This window comes from Daktulosphaira vitifoliae, unplaced genomic scaffold (assembly GCF_025091365.1).
Source record: "Daktulosphaira vitifoliae isolate Bord-2020 unplaced genomic scaffold, ASM2509136v1 Scaffold_4, whole genome shotgun sequence".
NCBI classification, from domain to species: domain Eukaryota; kingdom Metazoa; phylum Arthropoda; class Insecta; order Hemiptera; family Phylloxeridae; genus Daktulosphaira; species Daktulosphaira vitifoliae.
Window position 1 is genome coordinate 31931192 of NW_026099575.1, and position 17439 is coordinate 31948630.

General features: G+C 25.0%; 1 protein-coding gene across 4 annotated transcripts in view; it reads right to left on the minus strand.

Annotated features, from left to right (window-relative positions):
• Positions 1–17439, minus strand: part of LOC126905811 (atrial natriuretic peptide receptor 1) — a 33122-nt gene that overhangs the window by 5202 nt on the left and 10481 nt on the right. For 3 of the 4 annotated variants that reach the window (XR_007704114.1, XM_050685883.1, XM_050685882.1), the window contains exons 2-7: positions 8381–8546; positions 8188–8247; positions 3715–3871; positions 3260–3379; positions 2411–2520; positions 33–221 (exon numbers count right to left, since the gene is read on the minus strand). Coding sequence is in view for 3 of the 4 variants with exons in the window: in XM_050685882.1 (XP_050541839.1) it covers positions 33–221; positions 2411–2520; positions 3260–3379; positions 3715–3871; positions 8188–8247; positions 8381–8546 (802 nt within the window). In the remaining variant the exon portion in view is untranslated. Of the gene's footprint in view, positions 1–32; positions 222–2410; positions 2521–3259; positions 3380–3714; positions 3872–8187; positions 8268–8380; positions 8547–17439 lie in introns of those variants that run through there. The other variant, XM_050685884.1, reaches the window with a different exon arrangement.

Genomic DNA, 17439 nt, shown 5'->3' on the forward strand with positions numbered 1-17439 from the left:
CATACTATAAAAGATTCAGTTCCAGATATAACCTCTTCATTTTCAGACAAGGTATAGTTATAATTTTCTTTAGCTTTGTATTTTATAAGTTTGGAGAAATTTCGAAACTGTGAAAGTGACGGTTTAAGCAAAGATACACGTAATAATGCTTCATAAGCTTTTCTAGCCGCTTTGTCTTGCTCATCGTCTGCTGACCAACCTCGTTCATCCCAATGAGTACCCTTTGAACAGCACATTTTAGAACAAAAATAGTAGACATTTTATTAAGTTCCGCTAAATCAATAATGAAGGGAAACTGAGTTCATAGAGAACGTCGTGCTTATTCTGTATCTATCTAAGAATTTGTATGTAAGTATTTCTATTCAAAAATGTATAATTGCCTCAACTTCGTAATATAAAATTAATTATAAAAAAAAATCTATTTTATTTCAGGTTGCCTTGTGACGCAGCATAAGCATTGATTATTGACCAGTAAATACTTGTATATGGATATATTTAAATCAGAAAAGAGCTAGGAAATGTGACAGAATTATAGCCGTAAAATAAATGTTTGAGGAAAAAGTGTTGAATGAAATAAGTTCTTATGCACCATAAGTAGTATGTGATGGAATTGATAAGGAAGTGTTTTAGGGAGAAATCGATTAGGTGAATCAAGGAATACCTGGCAATAAAGATGCGGTGATAGGTGGAGATATAAATTGACGTGTATGTTATGAGAGGAGAGGATATGAAATAGTACATAGAGGATATAGTTTTAGTGGGAAGAATAAGGATGGAGAAAGAATCGAATATCCGGTTGTGGAAATTGAAAGGGAAAAATGAAAAAGAGTTTGTAAAAACTTTAAAAGAGAATACGTTGTGGAATATCGAAGGAAACATAAATAATGTGTGGAATAGATTTGCTAGTTTTGTAAAGAATACTCCAAAGGAGATTGTAGGTGAGAATAGGAATAGAATACCAAGAAACAAGGAAACCTGGTGATGGTATGAGAATATTCAAAAATCATAAAAATTAAGAAAAAGCAATTCAATGTATGTCAGAAGAGCCAAAGGAGAGAAGATTGGATGGAGTATAAACACTTGGGCAAAGAAGCAGTAAATAAGGCGAAGTTTAAGAGGTATGATTTATATGATAGGCTAGGAACAAAGGAAGGCGAAAAGAAATCTATAGACTTGCAAATGTAAGAGAGAAAAGGTCTAAAGATTATCATTATATGAGGTGTATAAAAAGTGTTGATAATAAGGTACTTTAGAATGATGATGATGTGAAAAAAAGGTGGAAAGAGTATGTAGCGACCAAAACATACGCAACGAATATTCTCGAATGTTCTCGTTATCAAAAAACCTTCGAGAAACTTCGATAACGCCATAAGATAACCTACGCGGGTATAGAATATTCTAGAATTAGCGAGAGCCTTATCGGAGCTATATATATATCGGAAGAATCAGTCAGTGAGTTAGTTCAGTTCAGACTGTCTAGTCCGCGATACGCTACACGACCGCTACACCCCGCCGCTGTTGTCATCGTGTATTATGTTTACTTCGATTATTTTATTTTTCCTTACTGTATATACATATATTTTCTTTTAGTGTTTATACGTCTATTTTAGTGTTATAATTTTGTTTAATAAAAGTCTACCGCCATTTAAATAATTGTGTGTTGTAAGATATAACCCACAAGTATTTTTAAGTATTTAGGGTGATTTGTGCAAAAGATCGGTGGTATTGACGAGGATGTAAGACACAGGATTAAGTGCGGGTGGTTGAAGTGGAAAGAAGCTTCTGGCGTCTTATGCGATAAAAGAATTCCAATGAAGCTTAAAGGTAAATTCTATTAGACTGTAGTGAGATCAGCTATGATGTATGGTTCAGAGTGTTTGGAGGTTCATAATAAAGTTGAGCAGAGAATGATTATAGCAGAGATGAGAATGCTTAGATGGATAAGTGGAGTGACTAGAGAAGATAGGTTAACGAAAGAGCATAAAAGAGGAAGTATAGGTGTTGCGTCAATCGTGGATAAGATGAGAGAAAATAGACTTAGATGGTTTGGTCACGTTATGAGAAGAGAAGAATCGAAAGCTGTAAGAACAGTTACAGAAATGAATTTTGAAGAAAGAAGAGGTAGAGAAAGACCAAAAAAGAGATGCCATTGAATGCGATATGAGGCTAGCTGATGTGAGCGTAGATGATGGGGAGATCAAGTGGATGTTTAGAATAAGTGTGGCCGACCCCAAGTAGTTGAGTTTAAGGCGAGGAAGAAAAAGAACTTATCTATCTATCTATCTATACTATTTAAAAAATCACTCAGATTTTATTTTGCGATACACATGTGTAAAAATAACAATATTTATATATGAAAAAAATTGGTTTGAGTTATTCAAGCTAAAAACTAAATACTTGTCTTTATTACCTGAACTAACTCTACGTCTAAAAATGCCCATTCACCTTTAGTCATTCCGATTTTGTGTGCAGCTAGCATACATTTCCGTACTAAAGTCCCTCGTACACACAATATAATAACTGAAATATTTACATGATTTATGTTAGAAAGTTTAACTTTTACATAAATATTAATTTAAAAATTTTTTAGTTTTTTGTTAGTGTCTTTAAAGTATTGCGATAAAATGAAAAAAATATTGGAACTTGTTAGTTCATTTTAATAGTTTAAAAATATTTATTTAATGTATAATGAAATTAAATATTTCTAAAATACAAATTGACAACTATTTTATACTAAAAAAAATTAAAACAAAATTTTAGAGGGTATAACAATAAATAGTTCATAGTTTTATAAGAATCACTTGTATTTCAAAAACCAGGAAAAAATAAAGAATTGACAATACACAATATTTCACATTTCTGAAACTACCATTAATTTAATAATGTATGGAATTTGTTTGCATATTTTGATGTTCAGCATACATTACAAAATCACATTTTTCATTTGATGCATAAAACCTCAATTAAATTGCAAATCTTAAATTTATTTCAATTTTGTTAAATACATATTATATAAATTAATTATTTAAAATATTTTCTAACCTAACAAAAACGATTATAACTACACTTCATTATTGATTAAGCAATTAATAAATTTCTCATTATTTATTTTTAAGTACTAACAATCCGCAAAAATCAGTAATCTGAAATATTCAAGGCACAATTAACATTCAGATTAGCACGATCGCTGAATATTATAAAACAAAATAGCAAGCCTAATTCAAAAGTTATTAGTTGTCAGTTAATGTTGATTAATTACCTCTTGCATACATGCTGGCATCTCTTAGATACGTTTCACAGGGATCATCGTCATTACCATCAAAATCCCGAATATACGTCGAAACACTTCCTCTGCGGAGACCGTTTTCCAAGTTTTTACCTAAAAAATATTAATTAAGATTACATTAAAAATTTCAATGATAGCAAAATTAATTAAATTATGATCTTCAAGCCTGCACTAACCCAATAAAATTTTTAAGAGTATAGTTACTGCATACATTTGATTTTATATTAAACACTATGTTTCGTAGAAAACGTAAAAATAAAAAAATATTTTTTTGTGCGTTTATTATTTAAGAATTTGAAAAAAACTCTCAATTATTTTATTAAAATTATTTTTGGCGATTATGTTAGTTTAAATTTATTTAATGTTCAAGTATATTTCCCGGTAAATAACGCGGTATTTAGATACACTAGTAATAAAAATTAACTTACCAACAGTCAGGGAAAACAAATCGGACCGGTCAATAATTAGAGCCACGTGTTTCCAATTAAAATTTTTAAAAATACTAAGAAACACCAGAGTTAATCGGCATTGACAATAAGACATTCTAGTAAGTGTCGGATACTCTGATTTATCATTAAAATTTCCCTAGAAATAAAAATTACAATCTTTACTATACATTGTTATTGTATATCATTAAATATAATTATATTATTATGTATTCGTTATAATCAATATGCGATGACTTAGAAATGGAAGGACCACAAAATAAAATAAATGCTAGAACGTTTAATTTTTAAAGACACCTTTTAAATGTTATTTTTTTTAACATAAAAAATAATAATTCGACTCTTACTATAGTAAATAACACATAGAATTTCAAGTAAAAAATACATTTTAGTTTTGGTTTTGAACAATTTTTTACACAAAAAACAAAATTCCATTAAAGAAAATTTAAGAAGTATACCTTTGTAACTTATAAATTTCCTTGAAAATATTTATTCGGTTTTTTGTCCTACTTAATTTCACTACGTAACAGAAATACTTACACATTTTTTTAAAAAGAAACTATTTCTTTGGGATAATATGAGGGTGCAGTCATAAAAGAATTTTGATTCAGATCTTTTTAAATCTCGTAGATTAAAAATACCTTAAATGTTTTATATGTTTTTACATAAAGTTACACTATTTGCCTTAATATATATGTATTTTTATTAGCATATTATTTAATAAATTTGTAGGTGTGATTTACATCCGTGAATAGAAATAAAGATAGTTAATCCATTTTTTTTGTTGATTTTCAACATTCAATTTAGTAGTTTAAAATAAGTTTTGATAATATTTTTTACTAATTAAAAAAAAATTTTTTACATCTATATTAGTGTAAATTTAAATATTAAATAATTATATGATTATTACAAAGGAAAAAAAGGTTGTCACTTTTTTAATTTTATTACTTTATCTTTATTTCAATAATGAAATTCAGGTAATTTAAAAAAAATCCTATTTTTAAAAGTTTAAAAGAAATTTGGTTCTTTAAAATGAATATTTCACGAGTTTCATGCGTTTTTAATAATTTGAATAAAGGGCTGATGGAGTAATACCTTTTGTTCTTTGCGGTACATCGTATGATTTAATTAGTGTATCGTCGTCGGACACAAAGTAAGAACAGTTAAACATTAACTTTTGGGAAGCATATGATTATATATCATCTTGTAGCGTAAAAGTTGCTTCGCTGTTACTTGCTAAACATTTATTGGTAGTATATGGAAATGTTTTTTATAAGTTTAAGAACGGTAATATTTGCTATAAAAACATACAATCATCCAAAAATAATGAAATAGGAATAGTGGTGATTAATTTTAGATTAGATGTTCATTTTCTCATGAAAAATTGTAAATGTTTAATTTTTTTAGAGAAAAAAATGTTTGGCTTGAAAAACTACAATAATATGCAATTAATTATATTATTATTATTTTTAAGAATAAATAATCATAACTTTTTTTAAATGTGAATGCATATTATTAACTGGATATATAACTTTTTTATTCGATCAATCGTTCGGATTTAAATTTGTTTGAAAAATAGGATTAAAGTAAAAATTCATCATAATTTTGGATTTCCTAATACCGGAGACAGCAATAATCTGTTTTAATTAACCATAAATCATTTTTTTAATTTCTTATCAATAAATATTTTCCACACTATCGATCCACAATGTACGATAATAGACTTGTGTTGAATAGATATGTATGCGACTATTAGTGAACACAAATTACTAAAAATAAGATTTTCATATGTTGGATACTAATAAGTAAATCAATAAAAAATGTTTACAAAAAAAAAACATTCTTCAAAAAAATCTGTTATGAAAAAAAACACTAAAAATAATAAAAAAAATCAGATTATAATTAAAATAAAATCTGATTTATTTTATACATTAGTGGGACTATATTAGTGACCGTAAACACCACTAAAATGTCACAATAAAGCAAAATCGCAATTTCGTTTTCTTGGATATCGTATTTTGCTAGTTATTTTAATTTAAAAACCAAAGCACTGAAATTTTTATGTAATTTCTATGGTACTAATCTAAAAATGTATCTTTTTTTAATTACAGAATTCTGATATAATAAACGTAAAAATACAATCGAATTGATAACCTCTTACTTTTAGAAAGTCTGTTAAAAACTAGATTATATGTTAATATTTAAAAATAGTAATCATATACAGGGTGGCCCACCACTCACTGACAACTTAAATTAAATTTAATATTTTTAGTTGATTTTTTTTTTTAAATAAAAGTTATACGTTAGGTCCATAGCTAAATCTCAATAATTAATTTTTTTACATTTTATTAAAATTATTAATTATTTTTAAATTTTAAATAAAATGTAAAAAAAAAATCTAATATTTTGTAGAGTAGAATTTAAGAAAAATTTTAGTAAAAAAATATCTTATTAATATTGAGTAGTAAATATTCTGTAGCGTTTTGAAGTTTGTGAAAATTTGAATTTTCATGTACTATTTTACGGTATTAAACATTGAAATACGTATTGAGAAAAGGACAGAAGAAAACGCTATCTTTTCAATATACTTTTGAATGAGAGTGATAAGTAATAATTGCCTTATCTAATTTCTTATCATGGTATTTATGCCAAGTTTGTAATGTATACACACTATCATCATATGTATACACAGTAATCTTGAAAAGATAGCGTTTTCTTCTGTCCTTTTCTCAATACGTATTTCAATGTTTAATACCGTAAAATAATACATGAAAATTCAAATTTTCACAAACTTCAAAACGCTACAGAATATTTACTACTGAATATTAATAAGATATTTTTTTACTAAAATTTTTCTTAAATTCTACTCTACAAAATAGCTCTCTTAAATTTTTTTTTACATTTTATTTAAAATTTAAAAATAAATAATATTTTTAATAAAATGTAAAAAAATTAATTATTGAGATATAGCTATGGACCTAACGTATAACTATTATTTAAAAAAAAAATCAGCTAAAAATATTAACTGGATCAAAAGTTATTTAAGTTGTCAGTGAGTGGTGGGCCACTCTGTATACGATTAAATAGTAAATTAATCCCAAATTATTGAATTTTAAAATACTATATAGTATAACTAAAAAAAAAATAAGAACAAAATTGTTTGTAATTTATTTGTCAATCATATTATCAAATTAAAAATAGAGGTTCCAATTAAAAAACAATTAAAGTTAAGGTTATTTATAGCTGAAGGGATAATTTGAACTAATAATTTGAGTACTTAATAACACAACTGACGTTGAGCGAGTCATTTCCTTATTTATTAAACATAAACGCGTGTCACCATCATCAGTAAATGAAATAACAATAGTCAAAGACCGATCTTTAACAGAACGTCATCAATTCAAAGCAATCCATAATGAAAACAACAATAGTGTTAAACCAGGCGAGAATCAAAAGGTTGTCCAAAGATAATTAAAATGTAAAAAAAACTGAAGAGAATACCCAGTTTAAACGTAAAAAAATATTTTTAATAATTATAATTAGAATAAATATTGTAACGCACTTAAAAATTACTTTAATAATAGTTTATGTTCCTTATCTATTAGCCCAAATTGAAAATTCTGTGGATATTACAAAATGTTGGGGTATTGATTGCTCATTTATTCAACTAATTGGAAATTAAAAGAGATGAATATTTTGAAAATTACAATTGGCCACTAGTTTAGTAGTAAAAAAAAATAATTATATCAAGAAATATATGCCAAATATAATTTCACCATTGATTTAAACGTCAAAAAATGCATATATACTCTTAATTATTTTGTTTAATTAACAAAAAAATTTTACTAAAAGACGATTTATGCAAATAATATTAAATTTGTATAAATATTTGAGTGTACGTATATGTTCTTTTTATAATTACTATTTTCCAGGTATTTATCAAATAAAAAAATAATAAATTTTCTTATTGATATTAATTTCATAATTATGGGATTAATTTTAAAATAATTATAATGGAAAGCCAAGCAAAATTGTCCATCAAATTCAATTTTAAATTTCTATAAAAACGGTAAATTTTATGGATAAGTTTCAAATTTTCAACAAATCTCTTTTAATATCATAAAATTATATTATACAATTTAAAAAATGTATATATATATTTATGTGTCAAAATTCCATATAATTCAAAATTCATCTAAATTTTGAAGACAGAAAAAAAGACTGTTGTCTTGTACAATAACTTTATAGAATTTTTAAACCAGAAAATTTTTCTCTTTTTCAAAAAAATTTCAATACTTTCTGTATGAAAAAGTGTCTTACCCAAAATTGATCAATCTTTAGAAAAATTCACAAAAAATATTCTTAATTAGTCATTGTGTTATATAAATAATCAAATGAGAATTCCGCGTGCTTATTCTGTACTAATATTTTTATAAAATAATTGGCAGTAATTACCGATTCATTTTTCTTGCCAAGTATTGCCGGCATAAGTGATACTTGCCCTTCAGCTGGTGGCTAAAAATTATATTTGCATTCTAATTAAAAAAAATATTAAGTTCATATTTAACTACAAGATTAGTGCCAATGTTTTAAAAATTAATATTGTATGCATTCATAATTTGATTTGATTTTTAGCTGCTTCTTTTACCTGGTCTCCCATCCCAGTTATAATTGGTAAATTCCAATAAGCTGCTAATCTAGCAACTGGTTCTAAAGCGAATGCACAAACAGGTCCAATGAAAGCTATAACGTTATCTTTAAATTTCATATCCGCAGCTAAACCGGGAGCTTGAGCACCTGAGCAATAAGGATAGCTGAAAACATATAAATATAAAATTAACTAAGTGTATCAATAAATATGCGTGAAATTAATGTAGAATTAAGTAGGACTATAATTTTCCAATATTTAAAATATAACATATTAAATTTTATGATAATTTATTGATACTTGCGTTAAAAACTTTATTTTTATTATAATTTAAGTTCAATTTTATTTAAATAATTAAGTGTATAATATTATTTTGCTCGCGCATTGAAATAATGTATTATAAATTTCTAACATTTAAACATTTTTCAAAAATTGGTAAATTAATTTTACCTTTTATCACGTTTAAGAGATTGTTACTCGAATAGTTAAAAATTAATTAGTTCATTATCTGGTAGTCGATGGAAATTAAATACAAAAGAAGAACTTAAAACGTATTTAATTCATTATTCAACTTATAAGCACATCTACTGAGAAACATAGTAGCTTCAGTGTAATTTAAATTAACCACAAGAGTAATAATATGTTCAGTAATAAAATTTAATTAGCAAAAAATAATAATTTCTCCATTAATCTATTATTATATAAATAAAAATCAAAAAGTCACAATTACTTAAAATGAACCATCATCATAAAATAAAACTTATTAAATAAGTAATGTCTACTTTTCGTTTTTACTTAAGTTAAATTATTTAGATTAAAGTTTAAGAAATTAGATCAATTGTGATAAATCAGGTAAACAATAAGAATAGTTTTTTTTTTCATTTGTTTGTTTTCGAACACGTTATATTAATATATTTCTTTATTAAATTGAATTCAAAGAAATATAATAAATGCGCGCATTGAGTTAAATTATAATTTAGCGCAAAAATTGTTATTATTGACATTGATTAATTCTCTTACAAAGTGTTAATTTATTATGCATAAAAATTATCATTTATTTTTCATTCCATTGAAATAATAAGTATTTTTTTCATGAGTACTTTGCTTGTTGACCAGTAAAATGTGTTCTTTATAAAAATGGAATCTTACTTAAGCATTCGATATTTATGTAAGATGTATAGTTTTTCAGCAGAATTAAATTTAGTGTGAGGGATCATGGGCCTAAATAAAAATAAATAACCAGATAATATTACTGGATATGAACAAAAAAAGTTCACCTGTGAGTTTCCATCGTAAAAACTCCAAACGTCCAACATTCGATGAACTAATAAATTCTTTCAGGATAGGTTTCGAAGAATTTATGTTATAAAAATGTCACAGTGATCGGATATTTTATTTGCCACATAAAACCTAAAGAATATACTAATAATATTACAAAAAGAAAAAAACTATAGTATGCGTATCTCTTCTGTCAATTTTATCACATCGACATCATGAAATTTCTTTTTGTTAGGTAATATCTTATTAAAAATAATTGAAATAAACAAAAAATAGATTGATGATCAAGTTTGTCATAGTTTTATATAAACATTTCAAGTGATACAACAATCCACGACAGCTTCAACACATTAATAGTTCAATATTATTTTTAGTTGCTATTAGGAAGTTTTCACGTAAAACACTTTAATACCAAAAGAGTAATCAAAACACTTTTTTTAATTCAATGTATTTATGATATTGAATTAACTATTGTGGTAAGAAAGCTTTTGTGTAAATCACAAGTATTTTAAAGGTTGTTTGCTTTTGAGTAAATTGAATTTCAACTGCTCCTTGCTATAATATAAAGGCAACGTACATGCACAAAAAACGAAGAATAAATACACGTTATTTTAAGATCGTACTGGTATACCTGTGGCAAATTGGTAGTGTACGATTTAGCAAAATTTTATACCGCCAAGTACATGCGAATAAAAAAACAAACACGTTCAAGGGGTCTATTTTGTTTAAATTTGGAAAACAATTACCATTGACTCTCAGCTGTATTGGTGTTATTTTTTTATTATGAATACATTTATTTTTATTTTTTCATTATGCGTTAATCCATAAAAACTCAAACTATAATAACTTCTATTAGCAACAGACTTCTATTTACCGGCTGAGTTAACCAAATAAATTGTCTTCAACAATTAACACATCAGTATAATTTACTATATAATAATTGTTTTACAAAAAAACGTTTATTAATTTTATTTATATATATTTATATACAAAATATGTAGATCAGAAAAAATTATGTTATAATTCATAGAATATTATTCTATCTTTATATAACATGATGCATGTTAATTACTTGAATATACAAGACAAATTTCATAAGGAAAAAGCTTTTCCTTAGTTTAAAAACTGAATGAGTTGAACGAACTAGATTATTACTTTTTCTTAGGCTATATTGTAAATTTATGCAAATAGACATTCATTTACTTTCAAATAAATATTCAAATTTACTTTTTTAATTTAATACGCAGAAAGATTTAAAACAATATTGACAAACTGTTCATGTGTATATTTTCTTACCCTTTGTAGATATCTTTTTATAGACACACACACTCGCATATTAAAGTTATTAAAGTGTCCTATTTTTAAAATTTTAGTTTTTTCATAAAATATATTCAAAATTTTAAACAAGAATATTTGAATTTCGTAATTTTAATAAAATTTCTAAACAATTATTTTTCTTGAATACTAAGTTTAATATGTTTATTGAGCAATTAAAAAATATGTTTATAAATACTTCAATTTTCATAATTTAACATTTATGTTATTAGATGGAATCTTTTACGTCTGTTACTCAAGTCTAACCCAATACTCAGTATTTAACTATTCATATATAAGTCAATAATTCAAATGGAAGATCAGATAAACCTTCAACAATAAGACACATACAAGTGTTTCAAAATATATCCCTCGAATTCTCACAAATGCACCTTGATACAAAACTAATAATAATTTACATAAAGATTGCAAATAAACACTGTTAACAAACTTGCAAAATTATACTATTTTAGATTTCACACTTAACTTAACTTAATTTTAAACCCTTTAATAAAACATATGTACACGACTAACATTTCAGACCACCAACCATACAGACTTAAATGTAAATTATATAGAGACTTACTATATGAAATAAATAACTATCTAATATAATCAGTGGTTAAAGTGGGAAAAACTACGAAGGGAAACTGTAGATTTTAAAAAATAAGGAGCGTTCCGAGTCACACGGAATAATTTCTCCTCAGAGGCTAAAAATAACATTTATCATAGTAAGCAAATATGCTTACTTAGTAAAAAAAAATTATCTCAATAAATAAATAAATAGATTAGTATCTACCTATAGATTTTGTTATGACATTAAAAATTAATTAGAAATGAATATTATACAAAACATCACAAAGTCAGTATTAAAATTTTATTTTATTTTGAAAATAAATGCAAAACAGTCTTTTTAAATTTTACACTATAACAGAAACAAGTTTAGAAAAAAATATTAACAGTAACCAATCTAGGTAGGTATATATATATATATATAAATGAAATAACAAATAAATATATAAATAAATAATAATGTAAAAAAATATAATTTATTAGGTATTCAACAAATTAAAAATATATCAACATGGTAGGTCATTAATATAACAAATGTTTAAATCACCTAAATTCTTATTTCTATAACTTTATAACCCTTAGTATAATAAGTCTTTTAGTTCAATATGTAGTCATACATATTAATTACATTTAATTTACATTTTTTTTTTAAGCTTATATTAAAGAATTAATTGATTAAACTTTTGAATGTAAAAAACAAACAAGTACTTATATTCATATTGATATTCCTGTAATTTAATTTATAAATATATATATATAACAATATACAGATTGTTTTTATAAAATAAAGGCAACCAAAAATAATTAAACATTAATTTTAAAACTATTTATTATAATAATTTTCACTATTAATAATTTTTACACAAGGCTCAAATCTATTCTAAATTGGTAGTAACATTATTTTCATTTTCTACGATAAAAAAAAAAAGAACTGCAAAACATTTTATATTGTAAACTATTTTTATTTCTATGTCAATTTTGTATTTATTACTTTATCTTACCCATGCTACTAATACGGACTTTATTTAACGAGCTTTTATTTTGGTTTATCTGAATAGTCTTTTTCAGATTATATAAATTTTGAAATCGGTGTAAATAAAAAAAAATCATACAGGAAATTTACAAAAATTTGGTAAATAAATTAATTCAATTTATAATGTTATCTAATATAAAACAAAATTAATCAAGTTATCATTCACAGCCAATTTAAGTGCCGAGAGTTTAAGATGATCAAATATTTAATAAAAATCAATAAATATTTAAATACCTTTTATATATCGCATGCATATTATGGTTAAGAGTTAAAAGTTTTTTTATTTTCATTTTTAGCTTAAAATTCATTGAATTTAAAAGTAGCAACAACATTTCAAATTTACAAAAATAATGTCGGAGATGAACATTAAAGATATAAAAATACTGGCATAATATGCAATAAATATTTCATTGGTAATGTCATCGCCTAAGGTACAACTGTAACTGAAAATCTCCATAAATACCCAGTACGAGATTTTATTTATACGTTGATGCGTTTTTTTAACAATTGAACGTATACAGTGAAAATATTCAGCTATCAAAAATTAAAGCCGATTAAATAAATGAATTTTCTATCTAACAAATATAACAACATTTATTATAACAAAGGTACATAAATTCATATGTTCCTTTTAATTGCAAATTATAATCAAACAAATAATTAAATTATAATTAATAATTCTAGTCAACAGAAGGTTGGAGGAGTAACAGAAGGTTTACGGATAAGAGTAGGAGCGCACCAAGGTTCTGCTTTAAGCCCTTATTTATTCTCTACAGTGATGTATGAAATTACTAGAGAAATACGAGGAGAGGTGACGTGGTGCATGTTGTTTGCTGACGATATAATGTTAATAGGAGAAAATAGTGTGGAAATTAATCAAAGGCTAGAGGTGTGGAGATCAGCTCTTGAAGAAAAAGGTTTAAGAATAAATAGAAGTAAGGCAGATTATATAGAGTACGAGTTTGACAAAGGAGAATACGAGGTAGGTGAAACGAGGAGGTCAGTGACAATAGGCGACGACATGATTGAAGTGATGGAAAGTTTTAAGTATTTAATATTAGTTATGCAAAAGACACAGGATTAAGTGCGGGCGGGGAGAAGCGTCTGGCGTCTTATGCGATAAAAGAATTCCAATGAAGCTTATAGGTAAATTCTATTAGACTGTAGTGAGACCAGCTATGATGTATGGTTCAGAGTGTTGGGCGGTTGATAAGAAAGTAAAGCAGAGAATGAGTGTAGGAGAGATGAGAATGGTTAGATGGATGAGTGGAGTGACTAGAAAAGATAGAATAAGAAACGAGCATATAAGAGGGAGTATAGGTGAAGCGTCAATCGTGGATAAGATGAGAGAAAATAGACTTAGATGGTCATGTTATGAGAAGAGAAGAATCGGAAGCTGTAAGAACAGTTATAGAATTGAATATTGACGGAAGAAAAAGTAGAGGAAGACCAAAAAAAAGATGGAGGAATGCTATAGAATGCGATATGAAAATAGATGATGTGGGAGATCGTGTCAAGTGGAAGTTTAGGATAAGAGTGGCCGACCCCAAGTAGTTTAAGGTAAAGAAGAAGAAGAGGAAGAATTCTAGTCAACAAAAAATGAGAAGTTGTCAATTGTAGAGATAAAGGATCATTTTAAGTATTTCGGGGCCTTTGATTACGAAAATGATATTAAAATTAACCTATCAGTTCATGTTTTTGACACAATATGTATTTTTTATTTTTGATAGTTTGCAAGCTTTTAAAGATATCTAACTTATATAATATCTGTTCAACATTTTTTTATAGCTGAATATTTATATACATATATATATATTTTAAATGATTAATTCTTCCCGAAAAAATATAATGAAAAGGAATCTTGGAAAACTTTTTAAATTTAAAAGTATTTACCTAAATAAACCTGAATAATACATCTTATCATCTCAAAAGGCAATGACGTAAAGATCTTCTCAAATAATAAAAAATCTTAACTTAAAGTTCTGTTATTGAATAGCTTCCCTTATTCAGCCTTTGTAAATAACAAGTATTTTACATTTAATTTGCTTATTTATGCCTATTGTGTATAGATAATAAATAGATTTTTTTTAACAAAAAAAAAATTTAAAGCCTATTATTTTTATTTTTTAATAGAAAACACAATAAAAATCAAATAATTTTTAAATTATTAAGACCTTAGATTTTTAAATACATCATTTAGGTAAAATCAATATAATTTTGTACATATTATAAATAATAAATTATATTGATATACTGTCCTTATTTCATTTATGTGAAAATATTTACTGTTGTAATCGATTTTTTTACTTGTATGTATATTCTATTGTTTTTAAGTTATAAAAATAATCAAGTAAATCACTTAATTCGATTAAATTACGTGAAAAGTGCATGCGCTATTTATTTTGAATCCCTCTTTTCTTTTCCTCTCTATCTAAAATGGTCATAGAACTTTCGTCAGCAAAAGTAATTTAAAAAGAAATACCAATAAAAATGTAAATTGAATGACCCATGGCACATTGTGTAAATAAACTATGGCATATTATAATTAATTTGTGTTTAACTGTTATTTATGAAAGTTAAATCTAGTTGAATCTATCGGCATCAACAATTTATAAAAACCAACTTATTCTTACAAATTCAAAAAAATATCTCAAAATTATGCTACTGTAAATAAAATAATTTTTAAACTTTTTCATATTTTAATCACATAATAGGATATACTAGAAACAAAATTTCTCTTGCTATTATTTTTCTGAAAATCCTATGAAATACCTAAGTATAGAAAGTAAACACGTATGTAAAAACTTTCTTTTCTACTTGATTTGTGAAAATTTTCCGGAAGGTATGACAACTTCTACTCCATATCAAATTAAAGCTTTTAAAATGTACTTAAACATTCTTCTTATCCTTCCTCTTAAACATTAAAAAAAAAATTGTACTATTAATTAATTTATTATGTAAAATCAGCCGTCAATACAAAAAGATTGTAACATTTTCAAAAAAATAAAAAACTTTATATTCAAATTTTGAAAATGATCCAAGTTGTCTACGTTCTTCAAACCTATATCAAATTAAAAAAAATTTAGGAGTACTTTATGATAAAAAAAATAAAAATATCCCCATGATATTTTTTCTCTGAGTTATTTTTAACATTAAAGCCAAAAATAGGACTTTTCTGTGAAATTCATAACTTTTGTTCATTTTGCTATAACTCTTTAAAAATACACTGATACTAATAAAATTAAAAAAAAATGAACTAAAGAAATTAAGCTTTCTTTTGGCATGCTGTTTATAACAGTCCAACGAAAACCATGAGCCCAGGAATAGTTTGAAAAAGATCACTTACGAATATATAAAAAAAATAGCGTTTTTTTCAATTGAGCAAATAATTTAACAAGCATTTAATATTCGAGTGATATTTTAAATCATGGAATTTGTAAAATTATAAATAAACAAATTATGAAATTTAACAGATCCCATCGATGTGTTTTTTGTGATAGTTAATAACTGTCAAATATTATTAATATTTCTATGTTCCAACATTGACACCTCCCCACTTTATAACCTTTTTTTAATAGATTTTAATAGGTAAATCGAAAACTATCATTTTAATTTTTATGGGTTAAACAAACTTATTTATACCATTTTATTATAAATGATAATAAACCAATAAATATAATATTTATATGAATGAATTTCTTAAGATTTTCATCGAGTAAAACATTGGTTGATACATTTTTCAAGACTAAAGAGTTCTATTTATACACATGGCAAATAATCAATTTCAAAAATTTTTACCGTGAGATCTAAATATTTCATTTGTAAATTATTTGACTTGAAAAAATTCTTAACATTATCATTTTTCACAATTTAAATTCTCTGTTAATGATTATCTTTCCAATGCTTTATATACATTAGGTTTTCATCATAACATAAATTATTTTGAACTTTAATGCCATTAATTGAAATTTTTTTAAGGAATAAACAATAAAATGACTTTTTTTGTATGAATATAGCACAAGAAATCATGTGGCCTTTTTTCAAACATGTAATTACTGTACTAATGTAATTAAATCATACATTACAATCTTTATTTAATAGCTATTATATATTAACAATTATGTGTCAATATACCTAAATGGCATATATTGTTAGGTAAAAACTGTTAAATTATGTGCAAATTTAACAACTTAAATCTAAATTGTAAATATTTTGAAAATATTTAGTTTACAACATTATATAACCATATTTTACAATTTGCGAATAACAGTAACGCGTGTACTAACTACAGTATTTGTTAATATACTTGTTAATTTAACAAATGGCGCAAGAGCTAAGTCATCGTAAAACTTAGTAGCCAACTTGAGATTATATTAGCTGATATTATATAATATGTTCAAAAAAGTAAAAGTAAGAAAAAATCTTATGGAATAATTCGTTTACAAAAATTTTCGCATGCACATATACTTAAAATATATTTTTATGTTCACACACTACTATAATAATTTTTGGTATTATTCTTTAGTTTCAAAATTTACAAATTTTTGATATAAACCCTTATGTAAATGACACTACTGTCATAAGTATATTAAGAACAAAAAATAAAAACAAGTTTCTTGTAAGGTTTTAATATGTTTAAAATAAAAATGTCGTATACTGTAATATAATTAAAATATATTTACATAACACATATTTAATTTAATAACAGTTCTATAAAGACATTTATGAAAATGGCTTTTAGTCAAAACTTATAAAACTATTTTATTCGTATATAGGTTCTGTATTCTTAAAGAATCTTTAGATTTTTCTAAAAGAATTGCAATTATATAATTTTTTTTAATTAAATTTTTCTATTTAGATC